Genomic DNA, 19,982 nt, shown 5'->3' with positions numbered 1-19,982 from the left:
ACTTATGTTGCATCTTTCTGGGACTTCCATTACAACCAAAAGACTGATAATGGTCTTGCTACTACAAGCAAACACTTTAAAGAGTTTTGCAGTTTTATAGAATAGTAATCATCTTACCGGAGTCTCTTAAAAATCACAGGATCAAGCTATTTTAGAATGACACCATCAAATAATTAAACAGCAAAATTTTAAAATAAAAGTTGGGTATACACACCCACTTAAATCCCCATACACTACATTCAGGCATGGTTTCTTTAAATTGTTTCACTTTAAAGGATAATGTTTCATCTAATGCCCCTAAACATTTGTCCCTAAGGAAGGCATAGCCTAAGATTTATCTTAAACAGAAATATCTAGAGAGTAATCAATGGAGAGGGTCAAATGTTCTAACAACAGAGGTAAGTCACTCTTGTATCTTTCCAGAAAATAAAGTCCCATATGACTCTTGCTCCAATGCATTTAATCAGGACAGCATCCCTTAGTCTGCCAGATGGACAAAGCATCTGTAGATAGACAACAAACAAACTCATCAAGAGGAGACATACCAAGAGGGTGAATAAGCCAATGACTTGGGGAAACACCAAGCTGAGACCTTGGGGAGACAAAAAGGACACAATACTTCTGTCTTAGTCACTGTTCTATTGCTGTAAAGAGACGCCATGAACAGAGTAACTATTACAAGAAATGCATTTAACTGAGGGCTTACTTATGGTTTCAGAGATTTAGTCCTATTATCATCATGGTGGGGGGCATGGCAGTGGAGCTGGAGCTACACCCCATCCATAGGAAGAGAGAGAGAGAGAAGAGAGAGAGAGAGAGAGAGAGAGAGAGAGAGAGAGAGAGGACCTGGGACTGCCAAGGGCTTTTGAAACCGTAAAGCCCACTAACAATGACACATTTCTTCCAACGAGGCCACACCTCTTACTCCTTCTAATCCTTTCAAATACACTCCCTAGTAACTGAGCATTTAAATTCATGAGCTGATGGAGGCCAATTTTTTTATTCAAACCTCAACTACTGGCCTCAAAATGATGTTGTCATGTTTATTGACTAAATATAGTCAATATGTATTAATATGTAATAACATATTAATTTTCAGCTTGTCAAATGCTTTTGATCAGGGGGAATAAAAGTCTTTTCTGTAGTAGAAAACAGTATGATGTTGTTTTGCCATACCAAGAATTGTTTTTATCCTTTGGGATCAGTTGTCTGAACAAAAGATAGTAGACAAATATTTAGTCACATGAATGGAAGATATTCTTGATTAGACTAATCTACATGATCAGTTCAAATGCTATAATACAGATTTTAGCATAATTAAGTACTCTTTATAAAGCTATCAGAGGAGACCTGTCTATAGCCGGGCTCTTAAAAAGACATGTATATGGCACAGGAGTTACACTTATATATTATACACAAATAGCAGGGGACTACCTTAATTTGGGTTTTATTGCTGTGAAAAGACACAATGAAAACAGCAAATCTTAAAAAGGAAAATATTTAATTGGAGCTGGCTTACAGTTCAGAGGTTTAATCCATTATTGTCATGGTGGGAAACATGACAGCATGCAAGCACGTTTAGTGCTGGAGAAGGAGCTGAGAGTTCTGCATCTTGATCTGTAGACTGCAGAAGGAGTGTGTACCACTAAGCCTAGCTTGAGCATAGGAGACCTCAAAGCCCACCCCCACAATGACACACTTCTTCCAGCAAGGCCACACCCACTCCAAAAAGGCCACACCTCCTAATAGTGCCACACCCTCTGGGCCAAGCATTCAAGCAGGAGTCTGTGGGACCATATCTATTCAAACCAACACAGGAATGCAGTAGAGTTCACCCTCAGCCATATCCATAGGGCTTCCCCTGATATTCCTGCCAACGGTGCCTTTTTATCATGTTGTTTGTGCTTCAAATGTACTTCTGTCCTTCTTTACCATGACCCCACTTCTGATTAAGCCCTTCCCTCTGTAAACACTGCCTGTCTGTCAAAATGCTACTTATCTGTCCTTCTTGCAGGTCAGAAAGGCTTAGTGGGATCGGTGGTATCACATCTATTTTGTTCAGAAAATCTTGACAATTAATTAAGAGAATTAAAAGATTTCTCCCCAACATCCATGATGATTCTGTGCATCTATAGTATCCCAAAATGGAAGCCACCACGATGGCCTTTTATCACCAGCCCCAGGAACAATTACTGGAATACAAAGACATTTCAAAAATGGCCTGTATGATAGCAAGACTATTGATATGACAGCAAAAATATTAGTAGAAGCTAATTAAGAGATGAGTGAATTGCCAGGCGGTGGTGGCACATGCCTTTAATCCCAGCACTTGGGAGGCAGAGGCAGGTGGATTTCTGAGTTCAAGGCCAGCCTGGTCTACACAGTGAGTTCCAGGACAGCCAGGCTACACAGGGAAATCCTGTCTGGAAAAACAAAAACAAAGAGAGAGAGAGAGAGAGAGAGAGAGAGAGAGAGAGAGAGAGAGAGGTGAATTGAAAACCAAGATTTTGCAAAAGCTACTGTAAATTGTTCAGGAATCAAGTATAATCTTGGTTGTCAATCATTCCCTGGCTTGTGTTGCTTTAATATGTTTAATATGTGAGTTCCTTCATATTATGGATACTCAATTGCTAATCTGCATAAAGAGAAAAACAAAATTTCACAAGTAAATAGGCATCATGGTTTAGATGGCTTCCCCCTTTCCTTGGTCCTCTGATAGCTATTCTTACAATTCTCCTTTGCTTGCCTCTAACATTTAGACTAGTCACACAGACAATGCATTCAACTCTGGCCTCAATTTTCTCTTTAAAAAAATAAGAATCGCAGAGACATGGGGGCACGGAGGTCTCTGTGCTCACAGATATGCACTGGGGGACCTGGACTGTTAAGCACACAGGGTTGTTCCTTCAAGGGAATAAGAGCAAACCCTGTTTTCTATCCACATGGCTGGAACAGAAGTGTTTTCTAGCCTGGCAAACCATTGTGCAATCTATGTGGCTGGAGACTTTTGAGCACTGGACTTGTTGGACTGTAAAATCCAAAACCAGGGGATGCACTCCCCCAGAAACTCACACGGATGGGATTTGCTGTAACAACATGAAGTTTAATGATACTGGTGCACCAGGACTCTCCTGCATGCCAGCAAGAGAGCCCCGAACAAAAACTGGGAGTGGTTCTTATAGAGAGTACAGGAGGGCAACCACAAAGGACCCCAAAGGCTGGCCTTCTCAGGTCCGGTCTATAGATGACTCAGATTCACACATTACTTTCTTCCTGACCACCTCCCATCCTGGAACATGTCTTTGTGCTCTGGGCCTTCCCCACCAGAAGGTGGATTCTCTTCTCTGTGGTCTGAGGAATGTTAATCAGCCTCTCCCTTCCTCTTCTGAATGTTAATCCAGCAAGTGTCCTCTGACTAAGGAATATGCCCCTCCATGGATGTGTCCTGGGACAGTGGGATTTTTTTAATCTTAAATTTAAACCCAAAAAGACCCGAAAGTTCTGTTCCTGTAAGCCTGTTCTTCTCAGGCATTCAATAAACCATCCCTGTCTGAGATCAGTGTTTATGTGGTTTGTGGGACTACTCCTGAACCCCAACAGATGTAGTCATGTCTGATCTGTATTTACCTTACTTTGTTTCTCAGAGAGATTTAAGTATGTGTTGTTGTGCATGTGGGGTTGAGTTTAATCATCACAATAGTAGTTTTCACCAGATTGTGCTGTGCTTAAGTAAGTTTAAAATTAACCACTAGGGGGTCAGACTCTCATAGTTTGAGACAACCCTGTCTATTGAGTCTTGCACTGAACTGAATTCTTGCTTCCCAGGGCAAATGCATTACTCTGTGGCCCATGAAGGCTACAGAGACCTCTGTAGCCTGGCTTGCTGATTAGGCTTGGCTGGCGTTGTCAATGGGGGCCCAGGATCCTCCCATTTCTCCCACCCCCAGTGCTAGGGTTACAAGCACATGCCATCCACACTTGACTGAGGCAGAAACTCAGGTCTCCACATTTGCATAGACTGAGCCATCTCCCAAGCCCGAACTACCCACATTTTTTGAAACGCCATTTTTTACTAAAAATCATTGACATGTGGTTTTCTCACACTTAGATACTTGGCAAAATTTTTCTCAAAAATTAACAAAGCTGATTTGTTATTTCAAAAGAAAAAAAAAAGTTGGGAAAAAAAAATTTGTTACCAGTGCTCTTACATACACTCCAATGTGTAGCTGACATTATGCCGTTAAGAAATGTGCCCTTCCCCCAGCCTTGAGCAGCCAGAAAGATCTTGTTTAGCATAGCAGAGCAAACAGCAGGACCCAGGAGGAGTTACCCACCTTGGCTGCACTACAGTGGCTACAGGAGCTGAGAATAGTCTGCCTGCTGAGCTTGTCGTGAGACACCTCTGGCTGTGATTAAGGATGGGTTCCTCTCACCCATGCCAGCTGAAGCAAGAAGGGGTGGGTGGTGGAGGTGGAGCTTCCCCCTTTTATTGAAAGCTGAACATTAAACTTCGAGCCTTGATCAGAATACTTGTCTTGGCTCCATCTTTTCTCTCACCCTCCATTCCCCTTTCATTCCCAGCCCCCCTTTCAGGTGAACACAGTCATCCGTGTCCACAGGCGGCTACAAAGAAATAGTGTCAAAGGCTGGAGAGGAGATGGTCCAGGGGTAAGAGCATTTGTTGTGCAAGTATGAGTACCTAAGTTCAAATCCCCAGAGCCCACATTAAAAAATAAAGTTCTTAGACAGCCAAAGTTACATAGTGAGACCTGTCTCAAGAAACAAAAACAAAACTCAGAAACAAAAAAACAGATTTAGCCATGTGGTGATGCGTGCCTTGGATCCCAGGACTTAGAAAGCAAAGGCAGGTAGATCTCTATGACTTTAAGACTGTTTTGGATCTTCATAGTGAGCTCCAAAGCAGCTAGGGCTATATGGAAAACCCAGTTCTTTAAAAAGAAATATAATGTGTCAATGCAACTGAAGACCCCCAAATTAGGGAGACCCTTACTCAAGTCTCGGGAAATCGCGGCCACCCAAGAACTCTGGATGCAAATGGCAGAGGCTTTATTAGGGAAATAGGCTGGCGGTCAAACCGCAAGCTCTCTCGCAAGAGCAAGCAAGGTTTGGCACGGGGTCTTTTAAAGAGCAAAACTACAAACCAGGGGAGTGGGGAGGGCGTGAGGAGTTGCCAAGGATACATAACATAAGAATAGTGATACATTCCAAAGAAACCCACCCTAAAAGGTTAATGGCCATGGAAATTACCCAGTACAATCATTTTCTCAAAAATGTGGTTTCACCAAGTCACTGCCCTACCTTTATTTATTCTCACTAGCTCCAGCTGTAAAGCCACAGCCCTGTCATTGTGTTTTTACCACCTGAATGACTTTCACTCCTTACAGCCAGTTCCTGGAACTGGCCTGGCTTGTTTCAGAGAAAATTTTCCATGTCCCTAAAAGAACTTAAAAGGCATCTATATATGTATCTATTCTATAAAAATGATTTTTATAATTTTTCATTCTTCACAACCACTGTATTGGGGAGGCGCTGGATAGATAGTTTAGGTAAAGAACACTGGTTGCTCTTCCAAAGGCCTCAGGTTCAATTTCCAGAACCTACATTACCTCTCACAACCATCTGTAACTCCAGTTCTGGAGATCTGATGCTCTCTTCTGGCCTCTGTAGGTACCAGGCATACATGTGATGCACAAATATATGCTGGCAAAACACCCATATACATAAAATAAAAAATAATAATAAAAGAAATGATGTCGACAGAATTAAAAAAAAAAAAAAAAAAAAAAAAAAAAAAAAGAGGATGTGAAGTTGAGAGGGAGAAGGAGCGGGGCCCAGGGGGAGTTAGAGTGGGTGGTAGTGGCAGATGTGATTAGTATGCACTGGATAATATATGAAACTTTCACAGAATAAAAGCATTATTTTTTTAAAGTAGCAAATGAGATCCTGCAAAAGTGCGGCCAGGATCCCTGGCTTGAACATTGGTTGATCTTTGTAACCACCGTGACCAACGCAGTAGAGAGCCAGGGCGACTTAGGAAGCACTCTCGCTCTGACCTCCACGTTAGGGGGACTCTTGGACAATGTGGAAATGTCCAGCGTAAAAATTCTGGCGGCTTCTAGCACTCAGCCTGAATCACAGCTAGCATTGACATGAGTGAGCGTCCAGATTCCGGGCGTCAGGTTGTGAGTCTTCTGTGCCACGATAGGATCGCAGGGGAGTCAACGTCCCTGCTCCGCCCTGTCTGCAGTGTCAACAGGTAAAAATGGTGGGAGTGACACTGTGTTGGGGAGTCACTTCTTCTGCAACAGTGACCCTGCGGTGCTGCGTTTTTCAGGGGTGGACTTGTGTCCTGATCATGTCTTCCCTAAGCAGAATACATCAGTGATGCTGATTCTTGGGGTTCCGGGCCCAGGAGGGATAATGAAGCACACGGAAGCCACAGCGTTGGTTTCCGCTCATCTCATGAGTAACCCATTGACCACGCCACTCAAATATCCATGGGGACAAGAAAGAGTCATTTGGGGGATTGGAGAGATATCTCAGTTGGTGAAACGTTTACCTTGCGAGTGCGAAGACACGAATTTGATCCCCAAAATGTGTTACAGCTCTAAGGGGGAAAGGACCACAAAATCACTGCACAACTAACCTCACACAGAGAGTTACTGGGAGAGACACAGGAGGGTGGCTGCCTCTGCTGAGGTGAGAAGCAGAAAAGAACTGAGCCAGAAGCTGGTTTCTTGGGGGCGGGGTTTTCAGGAGGATTGGGCTCAGGCTTTTTACCCTACACAGAACCCACATTTTTAAAAAGCCAAGCATGGTGGAGTGCACTTATAACTTTGGGGAGGCAGAGATAGGTGGGTACCTGGAGCTCTCAGGACAGCCAGCCTACTTGCTGAGTTCCAGGCCCAATAGAGTGCCTATGACCTCCATACAAACTCATATGCACCTGCACACGAACAAAGAGACACATACACACACAAACGAGACAGGCAGTGAGAGAGGAAAGAATTCGGAAGGGGGAGAAGGAAGGAAAGAAGGAGGAGGGGAAGGTGGGAGGAAAGAAGGGAGGGAAGGGAGGAGGGGAAGGTGAGAGGGAGAGAGGGAGGGAGGAACAGTTTCTTCTTTGCAGCCATTGCTGCTTTTGTGTTAAGGAGCCCATGAGACTTAGACCAGCCCAAAAGAAAGCTAAGATCCCCAGTGCATCATGGGAAGGCTAAGATCTCCAATGCAGCAAAGTCCCAGGCTGATGCTGAGGCTGTGCCAAGGAGATTCCAAGAGGCTGGGTGTACATTGTGGATAGCCCAACAAAGCCTAGTTGAGAGCCAACAACTGTCCTAATATCCTAACCTGCTCGCCACCCTAAAAGAGCTATCACTCAAGATCTGCAAGCCCTACATCACTGCCTCTGTTCTCATCTCTGCTCCTGGCTACAACCCACTCACTGTTTCATGGAATTTCAGTAGGCCGTGTTTCAGGATGGGTACCCTCAGCCTGAGTGGTACTTTGACTGGATTTTTGTCTTTCTTTTTATCTGTTCTTTTCTGTTTAGAAAGAATCTTTCTATACAGCTCAGATTGCCCTCAAATTCACACCCTACTGCCATGGCCTACCAAGTTCTGGGATTTCAATGTGCACCACCATTCCCAGCTTGTAGAGAGTACTTGTAATGATGTCATGCTGCCTTCAGCCCCAAAACAATGCTTACATGGGCAACTAAGGATCTGAGAGAGGCGTGGTTGAGTCAGGAGCATCACCATGGTAACTGAAAAAAGGAGGAAATGTTTATCCAGAGAGTAAATATGAATCAAGGACACTGGGCACAGGAGTGAGCCAGAATGAGGGTGAGCTGGGGTGTGTTTCTGCAATCATTGGGCCCCACGAAAATCTAAGCATGTTCTTTATTTCTAACCCCTCCTCTGTAACATGGAGACCATTGCACCAAGACTTTCTAACTACCTTCTTTTTCTGGGTATTATAAATAATAAGAGAAAAATAATCACATAATTGTTTATTAATATTTATTTTATGTGTATGATGTCTTGCCTCATACATGCATGCATGCACGCACAGACAGACAGATGATATAGATATAGATATAGATATAGATATAGATATAGATATAGATATAGATACCACGCATGTGTGCCTGGTGCCCACAGAGGTCAGAGAGGGTGTTGGATCCTCTGAAGCCAGAGTTCTTGGCAGTTGTGAGCTGCCATATAGATGCTGGGAATTGGACCTGGGTCCTCTGGAAGAGCAGTATGCATTTTTTTCATATATATTTTCCTGATTATAGCATATGTAAGCTTTTTTCATTAATTAATGTATTTACTTTACAATTCTGATTGCAACTTCCCCTCCCTCCTCTCCATCTCCTCCCACCCCCTTCCTCTCACTCTTCCCCCACCCCCAGGGTCTCCTCCCTTTCTCTGAGGAGAAAGGTAGGCCTCCATGGATATCAACCTGCCTTGGCATATCAAGTTGCAGTAGGACTAGGTGCATCTTCTCCTATTGAGGATAGACAAGGCAGTCCAGCTACGGCAAAGGGATCCAGAGGCAAGCAACAGAGTCAGAGACAACCCTGCTCCTGCTGTTAGGAGTTCCACATGAAGACCAAGCTGCACATCTGTTACATATGGATAGAGCCTATGTCCATCCCATGCACATTCTCTGGTTGGTGGTTCAATTTCAGTGAGCCCCTATGGGTCCGGGCTAGTTGATTCTGTAGGTTTTCTTGTAGTGTCCTTGATCTCTCTGGCTCCTTCAATCCCTCCTCCCCCTCTTCCACAAGATTCCTTAAGATCCACCTAATCTTTGACTATGGGTCTTTGCATCTGTATGAAGCTGCTGTATGAAGCCTCTCAGATGACAGTTATGCTAGGCACCTATCTGCAAGTATAGCAGAATATCATTAATAGTGTCAGGGGTGGGCTCCCTCTCATGGCATGGGTCTCAGGATGGACCAGTCATTGGTTGGCCATCTCCTCAATTTCTGCTCCATCTTTATCCCTGCACAAGTGGAGCAGGGCAAATTGTGGGTCAAAGGTTTTGTGGCTGGGTTGGTGTTCCCATCCCTCCACTGGAAGTCTTGCCTGGTTACAGGAGGTGGCTGTTTCAGGTTCTATATCTCCTATTGCTAGGTGTCTTAGCTAGGGTCACCCTCAGATTCCTGGGATTTTCTATTGTCCTTGGTTTCTAGCTTGTCCCAGAAAGCAGTATGTGTTTATAACCTCTGAGCCATTTTTCTAGCCATAATTTCACATTTTTTATGCCATTCACAGACAGTGGATAATACATAATATCAATCATCCTGGGGAATGTGTGGTCTTCCTGCAAAGAGTACCTGTGCCCATCCACATTTCCATTTAGAACTATTTCAAGTTTCATAAGCAGCTCGTCTCAACTCATCATGCAGAGGATCAGACAGTCTGCAGACCAGGACTAACCTATTCTGCAGGTCCAGCTCTTCCCTAGCCTGCTTCCTTTAACTAGAAATGCTGAGAAAGTTACACCTACCCTTCTCCAGTGTTAATAACAAGTGCAGGATGAGAAAGATGGCCCAGTGGTTTAGAGCTAATTCTGTATTGCAGAGAATCAGAGATCTGTCCTAGCACCCAAGCTGGGCCACTCCTCCCAACTTTTAATTTCAGTTAAGAGGATCTAATGCCCTCTCCTGGCCTCTGGGGAGCACTGTGCTCTCATACACATACCTGCCCACAGACACACATACACATGTTTAATTTTTTATATCTTTTAAAATAAATGAACAAAAAGTATAAAGATCATCTTCTTTTTCTTGTCTTGGATAGATTGTGTTCCCCTCAAGACAAAAAAATAGCAACACATAGAAGTTTGCTGGAAAACTGTTATCAAACAGAATCAGAGAAAATTCAGCTTCCTGAGCAGCACACAGACCTTCTTTGGCTACACTTCACTGCTCATGGCCCAAGGCCATGAGGAGGCCAATAAAGGCCAGAGCCCAAGAACAGTAGCCCAGGCCCTGGGCTTTTTTCTATCACACAGCCATGAAGCTCCTTTTTCCTCTCTTTGCCAGCCTCATGCTTCAGTATCCGGTGAAATCAGGTAATGTGGACTCCTGGTTTGGGGACGGCAGATGTGAGGAAGTAGAATTGGGCTGTCTGTGGTGCTGACCCCTAAGAGATGCAAAAAAAAAAAAAAAAAAAAAAAAAAAAAAAAAAAAAAAAAAAAAAAAAAAAAAAAAAAAAAAAAAAAGTGGCTGGAGAGCTGACCCAATCCCTAGACTATGTCTGATGGAGACATCAAGTAGCTACAAGGAAAGTGTGGTATTGCTTGCGTATTCAGGAACTGTCTGACATATTATGTAGACTCTGTCTCTTAGCTTGCAAGTCAACACAGGTCTTGTGAGCTCTGGTCCTGACTTAACCATATTTTGCATTTTTAAGATCTGTGTGTGTGTGTGAGAGAGAGAGAGAGAGATAGAGAGAGAGAGAGAGAGAGAGAGAATATCAATGTGGTATATAACACAGAGAGAGAACATGCAGGCACATGCATGTGGAAGTCAGAGCACAGTATCAAGTATCACTCCTTGCCACCCATCCTGTTTGGCTGAGTCTCTGTTGTTTGGGACTGTGTATGCCAGGCTAGTTGACCCATGAGGCGGGAGGGACAGTTCTGTGGATTCTCCTCTCTCCACCACCTGTTGCACTGTAGGAACACTGGGATTACAGATGCCTGCACCACTGCGTCTGGCTTTACATGGGCTTCAGGGCCCACATCTCAAGTCCTTGTGCTTACATAGCAAGTGCTTTGTAAATATGGTTAAGTCCGGACTAGAGCTCATAAGACCTGTGTTGACTTGTAAGCTAAGAGACAGAGTCTATAAAATATGTCAGACAGTTCCTGAATACACAAACAATACCACCACCAGCCCCACTCCCATTAAAACCATCTCTTAATGCAAAGGTCTAATCTCTATGTACCTCTGTGCACAAAGGATGAGATTCTTACCTCTGTGTTAAATAAATTAAAAAAAAAAAAAAAACCTTTAGGATTCAGTAAGCAGGTCTATGTCTCCATATCAGCTTTTCCAGGAGAGTCTTATGATTTCTCTCAGACTCTGTCTTCCTGGAAACCCTCTAACTACCATAAGGGTGTCTAGGGACACACTTTAGCAAATGACAGAACAGGGGACTGTCTGCTTTTCTTGAAAAGGGAGAAAGATGGAGGCTTGTCTCTGTGATCAAGAAACACCCAGCTACTTGGAAGAATCATAATGAGTCAGATAAAGAAAATAAAGAGCCAAAGATGTTTGTAATGTTCTTATGTTGGGAACATAGGCAAGTAAGTCTGTGCATCCTTGAGTAAAGTCACTTAACCATGTTCAGCTTCAAAACTGGCATGAGGGTAGTGGGGGAGTCAGTGTGACTGTTTCTGGTACTAATATGCCTGTTCTGTGGTCCTCAGAAGAACAATGTGAAGATGTATGAAAATAACAAAGCAAATATATATGCTAAATGTTCTCTGGGAATTATTTATTTTTTATTGACATGCATTAATTATATATAATAATCGGATTCATTATGATATTCTATGTACATAGTATATTTTTATGATATTTACTCCCTACCCTCTCTTGCCCCCCCCCCCCGCACTCCTGCTGATCCCCATTCCCACTCCTCCTTTTTTTTTATTTTGTGGCTCAGTGAGTTTTATTAGGGTTGCTTTCAGAAGCATGGGCAATGGGCTATCTACAGGAGCATGGTCAACTTATCAGTGGCTACACCACTGAAGAAAGTATCTCTTGTCTTCAGCCAACCTCAGCTACATAAAGATCCTCAGGAAGGGGTGAGGCCTCTTGAACCCCTTATCCTTCCACAGCAGGATGCTGACACACCCAGTCTTGTGCAGATTGTCACAGGTGCTATAACCTTTGGAAATTATCTGATGTTAAATAAATTACCTCTAATTTACATAAGGTCAATAAAATTATTAAGGTAGGTAACAGAGAAAGAAAAGATTTCTTAGTTGAGGAAACACAGTGAGACATTGGGGTGGCACATTCAGCAGTTGAGAATGAATTCCTAAGAGCAGTGGGAAACTAGCAAGAGATGCTAACCTATGGGTTATTTTAATACTGATGAAGTTGGAGCTACAGTAACAAATAAGGTCTCTGATGCACAGAGTGTCCAAAGAAGCTAGAAGTGGCAAAATGTCATGTCCCAGGAAGCATAGGTCTAGTGATTAACAGAGGTCAAAGATGACAGGCTTCAGAAAAAACAACCCTTCTGGAAATCCTATGAATTCTGTTTTAGAAGTGTTTCTTGGTTTATTTCACTAAACATAAGCCTCCATTCTGCTTCTTTCCTGCAAATGATCATTCCATTCTTCTATGTGACCACACAGAAAAAGAGGACTACATGTTGTCTTAAGCCGAGGAAAAGAAATAGTCCACCTGAATATAATATACCAGGGACTACCCGAGGTTGAACAAAGGAAGGCTTGCTTTGATCAGCACACATTGTACACATGTGCTGAAATCTCCCACTGAACTCACTAATATAGCATATGTTAAAATAATAATCATGATTCTTTCTTGGATTACTTTTACTGACATTGTTGTTTTCATCATATGGGGGGTGGGAGGCTCTGCTTGTGTGAAAGATGCAAAATTGGAAGTCAAAAATGCTGTCTTAGGGCTGGAGATGTAGTTCAGTGAGAGAGCGACTGCCACAAAGTCCAGCATTCAAAGCTCAGTACTACCAAACAGAAGGGAAGAAGGGAAGATAAGAAGGAAGGAGGGTAGGGGGGAGGGAGGGAAGAAAAGGAAGAAGGGAGGAAGGAAGGCAGAGAGAGGGAGGAGGAGGGAAGGAGGAAAGAGAGGTAGGGGAGAGACAGTGAGAGAGGAAGAGAGGGAAGGAAGAAGAGAAGGAGGGAGGGAAGGAGAAAGGGAAGAAGAGAAGGAAGGAGGGAGGGAGGGAGGGAGGGAGGGAGGGAGGGAGGGAGGGAAGGAGGGAGGGAAGGAGATGCCATTATGAAACCACAGAGTATATCCATGACCTTGTGCCGGAAGCCAGAAGACAAATCGGGTGTCTGTCCTTGGTTACCATTCACCTTGTTTTTGTTTCTATTGTTCTTGAGACAGGGTTTCACTCTGTATCCCTGGTTCTGGTTGGCCTGGAACTCTCTATGTAGACCAGGCTGGCCTCAGACTCACAGAGATCCACTTGCCTCTGCCTCCCAAGGGCTGGAATTAAAGGTGTGTGCCATAGTAGCCTGATTCATTTATCTTGTTTTTCTGAGACAGGATCTCTCGTTGGCTTGAGGCTCAGCCGTCAGGTCAGGCTAGCCAACCAGTGACTAGGCTAGGGACTTGTCTGTCCATCCCTGCCTTCCCAAACACGGTACCAGACTTGCCTTTTCTACATAGACTCTTAGGATTGAACTCACTTCCCTATGCTTGCATGGAGAGCACCTTACCAACCGAGTTATCTCCATTCCACTCTTGAATATTTGTAAATTTGAAACAAGGTTTCACTGTGTAGCCCTGGCTAGCCTGGAACTCTCTATGTAGTCTAGGCTGGCCTCAAACTCACGGAGATCTGCCTGTCTCCCAAGTGTTGAGATTAAGGGTATGTGATACCGTTTCTAAGGTTACTCAAGAAGAGGAGACTAAACAAGAGATCTATTGTGAACTCTGGGTCCTCTCTGAGACACCCCCATCATCAAACACTGTCCCTAAAGGCTGACAAGCACCTCTCACTCTAATCCCCACCCACCAGCAGTCTGGACACCACCTCTAATGATTAACCTTGGCCCAGTGGTTTCTTTCTCTCCCCCATGCAGAATTTTTGGCAGCGAAAAAATGTTTGATGGGCTTTGGGAAATGCAAAGACAGCTGCCTCCCAGAGGAAACCCAGATGCAGGACTGCAAAAAAAAAAAGTGCTGCATGAGCCCCAAAGCGACAGAACTGATTAAAAGCTACCTTCGACAAGAAATACCCCACCTACCGGATGAAGACGTAGTGGAAATGATGACGATTGAAACGAATCTCACAGGGGAGATGCAGAGAAACCAACCCTTACTGTCACTCTCCCAAATCCTGGCTGCCAAGAACCTTTTGCCCCATACCAACTCTGCTATCAGCCCAAATGCTGTCCCCACAAAGTCCGTCATCACCAGAACCAGGAGACGCCGAATGGATGATACTGCTGCCACCGAGAGGCACACCAGACAGAGCAGGGATTCCACCAATGCTGCCCCTCAGCCCCAACCTGGACCACCTTAGACATGGCCAGCACCCCCATGGCATCCAGGAAGCAGATTAGTGGGTAGCAGGTCTTTCTCTTGAGGCAACAGGCTCCTCTCTACCTCCACAGGCATTAAAATAAGACATAACTGTTCTGTAACCAGATATACAATAAATACCATGGACACTTCCAGTTTGTGTAATGGTATCATTCTTTGGAGGGATGAATTTTAAGTTTAGATGCCAGGGGAGAGCAAGCCTGGCTCAGCTGAGCCTCGGGCCCCCTCAACCTGATGCTCATTTGATGGGCTTTTCCTGTGGCAATGGATAAGACGTATTTTCTCTTATTGTAGATCTGGAGGAAAGGCCCCTATGCAAACCAGAACACAGAGAAAAACAGAAGCTGGCGAAGTTCACTTGAATAACATTATTTTAGTGTAACATGTCTGAAACAATGTCATACAGAAGTTATTCTGACATTTTTTCACCTGTGTGGCCTTGAATCATTTACCCATATGTTATCATCAATTTAGTCATTAATTACTGGAGATGCCAATGTTTTGTAATTTAACAATCTCAGACCACACCTCCTTTCTTTGTCCACACCACAATGGTGTGGCCCTCCATCCCAGTCTTTGGAAAGTTTTACTGCAGTACCATGAACATACAAACACCTGCATGTGTTTCATCTGTACTACTTAATAAATCTGGCTCACACAAACACCAAGGAAGTCATTACCAGAGCTAGAGGATGTGCTACCATTGCTTCTCTCCAGAACTAGAAAAGTCAGAAGACAGAGACTGATGGATGGCCTTGTTCTAATTTGTTGGTTCAATAAATACCTTAACAAAAGCCACTTAGGGGAGAAAGGGGATTGGGGCTCCTAGCTTGAGTTATAGCCCATGATCACAAAAAAGTCAAGGCAGGAGCCTGAAGCAGTGACTGTATCCTAGTCGAGGAAGAAAGAGAAATGCATGCATGCATGCACACCTGCTCATGTGCTCAATGGCTCTACTCTTACACACTGCAAGTCCCTAGCCCAGGGAACAAACAAACTGTGCTACCCACATTTGTGCTGGTCTTCCCACACCAATTAACATGATAAGACAATCCCCCATAGACAGGTCCACAGGCCAACCTGATCTAGACAATTTCCCACTGAGACAGCTTTCTGAGGTGATATTAGGTGGTATCAAGCGGGCAATCAAAAGTGACCATCACAGTGGAGAGAGGCAGGTTTATTCAAGACTGGAGCTTGAGAAAAGTTAGTGGACATACCTCTCAGAATCCCAATGTTTGAAAGGGGAGAGCCTCAGAGGACTTTTGAGTTGTTTATTCTTTTAGAATTTTGTACAATATATTTTTTTCATATTTTTCCCATCCTCCAACTCTTCCTAGCTTTCTTTTTCTCTCCTTCCTACTTCGTGTTCTCTCTCTTTCTCTATCTATCTATCTATCTATCTGTCTGTCTTTTTCGGATTTTTATGACAGGGTTTCTTTGTACAGCCTTAGGTGTCCTGCAGCTCTGTAGACCCGGCTGGCCTTGAACTCATGGAGAGCTGCATGATCCATAAGAGGACAAGTTTGTGGAGTCTGTTCTCTTCTTCACCCTTTACAGAGGTTCCATTCCTGAAACCCAGGTCTCCAGCCTTTGCCACAACTGCATTAGGGTTAATCAGTGGTAGGTTGAGGAATTACTACAGACATTTTCATTATTTTCTTTGTCTTAAAGATTGATTGACTGATTATATGTATGTGTGTTTCCCTGTATGAGTTTATATGCACCATGTCCATGCAAGTGCTGACAGAAAACAGAGGCCATCAGATCCCTGGGACTGGAGTTACAGATGATTGTGAGCCATGCAACATGGTGGTGGGAGCCAAGCCTGGGTCCCCTCGAAAAGCAGCAAGGGCTCATACACTGACCACCACTTCAACCCTGACTAGCTATGTTTTAGATCCTATTTTTCTTTCTTTCTTTCTTTCTTTCTGGAACTATTTACAGAAGCATGGCCCCCTCACAGGCAGCTACATCAAAGAGAAGTGCCACCCTACACAACGGACAACTGTTTGCCTCTGACATAGTGACACTTGGACTCTTTGTCGGGTGGAGAAGGAGCCTCGGGAGCCTAGTGAAACCTCCTAGCTCACTGAGAATCTTAATAAGCCAAACTTGGGAAGGTCTCCCCAATGTCACAACTACTCTGCCTCAAGATGCCAGCTGCCGTGCCCAACCCAGATAACACCACCAGGTATGCTTCTCGAAGGGAAGAAAAGAATAAAAAATAAAGACCGACTCCCACTAGTGCCCCGCAAACCAGCTAGTAACAGACATCCCAGTAGGCATCCTCGACAGAGCGCAGGAGTTAAGAAGCCTAAAGTCTACACAATTACACACAGAGCTGAGAAAAATGTCATCATCTGGTCAAGCCCTACAGTAGCATGGAATACTTGTAGCTCAACAACCCTTGCTTAAGTGGGAGGCTCACGCATGACAGGGCTGGGTGTAGCCCAGAGGTAAAGCCCTTGCCTAGATTCTGAAGAGCTGGATTTGATCCCAGCAGAAATGTGCTTAAGATGAAGACCAAGCTTCTAACTATTCTGTGAGGGCTCAGCTAGTGTGTGCCATGCTAGTTAATCTGTTCATTTTGACTTGGCCTAGCATGGAGGCTCCTGCTTCATCCTGGATAATCTCATTTGAGGTCCAGTAAAGATAGGTGCTTCAGGCAGTAACTCAGTGGTTCTGTCCCAACGGCCCACTGCTTCTGGCCGCTGGCATGTCCCCATCACTCAGGCGTGATGTTCTTGCCTTTGGCTTTTGCTTCTCTTATTCCTGTCTTCAGTTAACCTTGAGTAACCCAGCATCTCCCATTGTTGGGAAGTGAAGGATACAGATGAGAGCCCGTGAGAGACACCTGCTTTAACAGGTGAACATTTTCAAATGGACATCTGTAGGTAGATAGGGGGCTGATGTGAATTGAAGCCACTCCAGTATTGCTCAAATTTGAATATTTAGGAACTACTTCAACATTTGTACCTAACATAAAAATACCTAAAATTCAAAAAGCAGAGGCTGGAGAAATGGCTTGGTGGTTAGGAGTGTACACTTCTCTCCAATTCAGTCCCCAGCATTCATGTCGGGGAGTTCACAACCGCCTGCAACTCCAGCTCTGACAGATCTGATACCTCTGACCTCCTCAGGCATCCACAAACATGGTCATACCACCCCACAGAGATAGACAGACATATAAACAATTTAAAATAAATCATATATATATTATATATACATTATATATATATTATATATATATATTATATATATATATATCAATCTTATAAAATTAAAGAATCCAAATTAGCCAAGCGTAGGTGTGCACATTTATGATCCTAGCACTCAAGAGGCTGAGGCAGGAGGATTGTCAGTTTGTAAGCAGCACAAGCTACATAATAGGACCCACTTTCAAAAAATAAAATGCCTGGTGTGTTGGTTCATGCTTTTAGTCCCAGCACTTGGGAAGTAAAGGTAGGCAGATCTCTGTGAGTTCAAGGCCAGCCTGAACTACAGGGTGAGCTCCAGTTCAGCCAGGGATCTGGTACACAGAAAAACCCTGTCTTGAAAACTAATAAAAATAAGGTAAGGTGAGGTGAGGTGAGGTGAGGTGAGGTGAGGTGAGGTGAGGTGAGGTGAATACAGTAAATTGTATGTAGGCTGGGGCATTAGCCACACCAGGGAAACGACTTGCAATGACTTAGAAGGACAGTTCTGGAACAGCCTGAGGACAGCACGACAAACTTCTCTCCTGAGTCACATGGGCAGATAAAAGAAGTATACGGTGAAGTTAAAATTTATAATGGGGTGCGGGGCGCTCCTTGAGACAGAGTCTCCTGCTATATACAGCCTAGACCTCTAGAATGCGGAGATGTAATCCCACACCTAGTAACACCTCAATTTTGAATGTTTTAGTCATTTTTTGTCCAATGAACAGGCAGAGAAATATTGAGCATTCAGAAGCGCTGGTTACAGTGGCCATGTTACTGTAGCCTCTAATTCCAATTCCCCCAAAGTCTCATGGAAATCATTATGATTTCTTGACCTGAAGCAAATATACAAAATGTACCTGAATACTTTGCTACACTTGAGGAAAAAAGCATCCAAGGTCAAAGGTCACATCTAAAGAACAAAGGAAGAGCTGGAGAGATGGCTTAGCAGTTAAGAGCACTCCCTGCTCTTCCGGAGGACCAGAGTTTTGTTCTCAGCAATCACATTGGGCCTCTCACAACTAACTGTAACTCCAGCTCCAAGCAACGCAGTTCCCTCTTCCAATGTCCTTGGACACTTGCATTTACGTATTCTCATGCACGCACATGCACACATCACACAAACACACATATAGACACAGACACACATGTCCATACACATACACACATGTACACACAGATGCATATATGCATATATGCATACACATACAAACATATGCATACACATATATATATACATATGCACACACATACATACACATGTATACATATTTATGCATACTCACATACACATTTATGCACACACACAGAAACATACATATGTACAAACTTACTTAAAAGTAAAAATAAGGCCAGGCAGTGGTGGCATAGGCCTTTAGTCCCAGCACTTGAGAGACAGAGGCAGATGAATCTCTGTGAGTTCAAAGTTAACCTGGTCTACAGAACAAGGTGATATCTGGCTACTTCCTGCTGGCATTGGGGCGATGTGTCTCTAGGGGGAACCTAGAAGAATGAGTATGGGGGATGTTTGTCTAGTCTTAGGAGAGTTGGCTGTTCCCTGCTGTCCAGGGTCTATGGAGCCATCTGAGGATAGGTCGGAAGAAACAGGTCCAGTAGAAGCAGCTGTGTGTGTGACAGGAGATGGAGCATCTGGGGGTTGCTTCTCTGGAGCTGTTCTGGATGTAACTGGACTTGACAAGATGTAGGGAATAAGATTAAGTACATTTGGGGGAAAGAAAATTTTTTCTAAGTTGTATATTTGAAACCCAGAGGGATCCCACCCATTGGAATAGGTAAATGGAAACTTTAGGCAGATGTACTTATCTGGATGGCGTCTATTTGGTCTGTGAGAGGTAGATCTGAGTGGGTTTCCTGTAGCTTATAAGTTTACAAAAGAGATAACAGCATGAGTTAACAACATGAGCAGTCTTTAAGATGAGCCTTTGCTGGGTCGTATAGTGGAATTTTTTTTTTTTAGATTTATTTATTTAATGTATGTGAGTACACAGTCATTCTCTTCATACACACCAGAAGAGGGCATAAGAGCCCATTATAGATGGTTGTGAGCCACCATGTGGTTACTGGGAATTGAACTCAGGACCTTTGGAAGAGCAGTCCATGCTCTTAACCACTGAGCCATTCCTCCAGCCACCTAGTGGAATGTTTTATTAGAGTTAGGCAAGTTTATAGGAACTCAGATAATATTAGGACAGTGGTATCACAAGAAGAGGAAATATGAAGCATTTAATTGATGGCAACTGAGTTTAGGTAATGAGGTAACAGATAATATCTGTGAAAGCCTAGCTGTCAATGTAGTCAGAAGTCTGAGAAAGAGTAAACAATAATCTACCAGTTATATATTATTTTAAAAAAATGACAGAGTCCACTAGCCAACAGTTCCTGAGGTCTCCATAGTCTCTTAGGTGAAGTCAGTTTGGCTTCCAAGCGCAGAACACACAGGGCTTTTTCTCTGT

General features: G+C 43.7%; 1 protein-coding gene across 1 annotated transcript; it reads left to right on the top strand.

The window, feature by feature from the left end:
- The first annotated feature begins 10,046 nt into the window (after positions 1-10,046).
- Defb129 (defensin beta 129) lies at positions 10,047-14,361 on the top strand. Its single transcript, XM_034493869.2, has 2 exons — positions 10,047-10,104; positions 13,846-14,361. Exons 1-2 carry the CDS (start codon positions 10,047-10,049, stop codon positions 14,286-14,288), a joined length of 501 nt encoding a protein of 166 aa, XP_034349760.1. The 3' UTR covers positions 14,289-14,361.
- Positions 14,362-19,982: the final 5,621 nt, after the last annotated feature.

The sequence above is a fragment of the Arvicanthis niloticus genome, chromosome 2 (genome assembly GCF_011762505.2).
Source record: "Arvicanthis niloticus isolate mArvNil1 chromosome 2, mArvNil1.pat.X, whole genome shotgun sequence".
Lineage (NCBI taxonomy): Eukaryota > Metazoa > Chordata > Mammalia > Rodentia > Muridae > Arvicanthis > Arvicanthis niloticus.
Note: the sequence above shows the minus strand (reverse complement) of the source record. Positions and strands in the feature narration are given on the sequence as shown.

What these genes read in the sequence shown, in the direction of transcription:
- Defb129 (XM_034493869.2), top strand. Translation starts at nt 10,047, where the DNA reads ATGAAGCTCCTTTTTCCTCTCTTTGCCAGCCTCATGCTTCAGTATCCG. An exon ending in TCAGTATCCGGTGAAATCAG is followed by an intron (nt 10,105 to 13,845) that starts GTAATGTGGACT and finishes TCCCCCATGCAG; the next exon opens with AATTTTTGGCAGCGAAAAAA.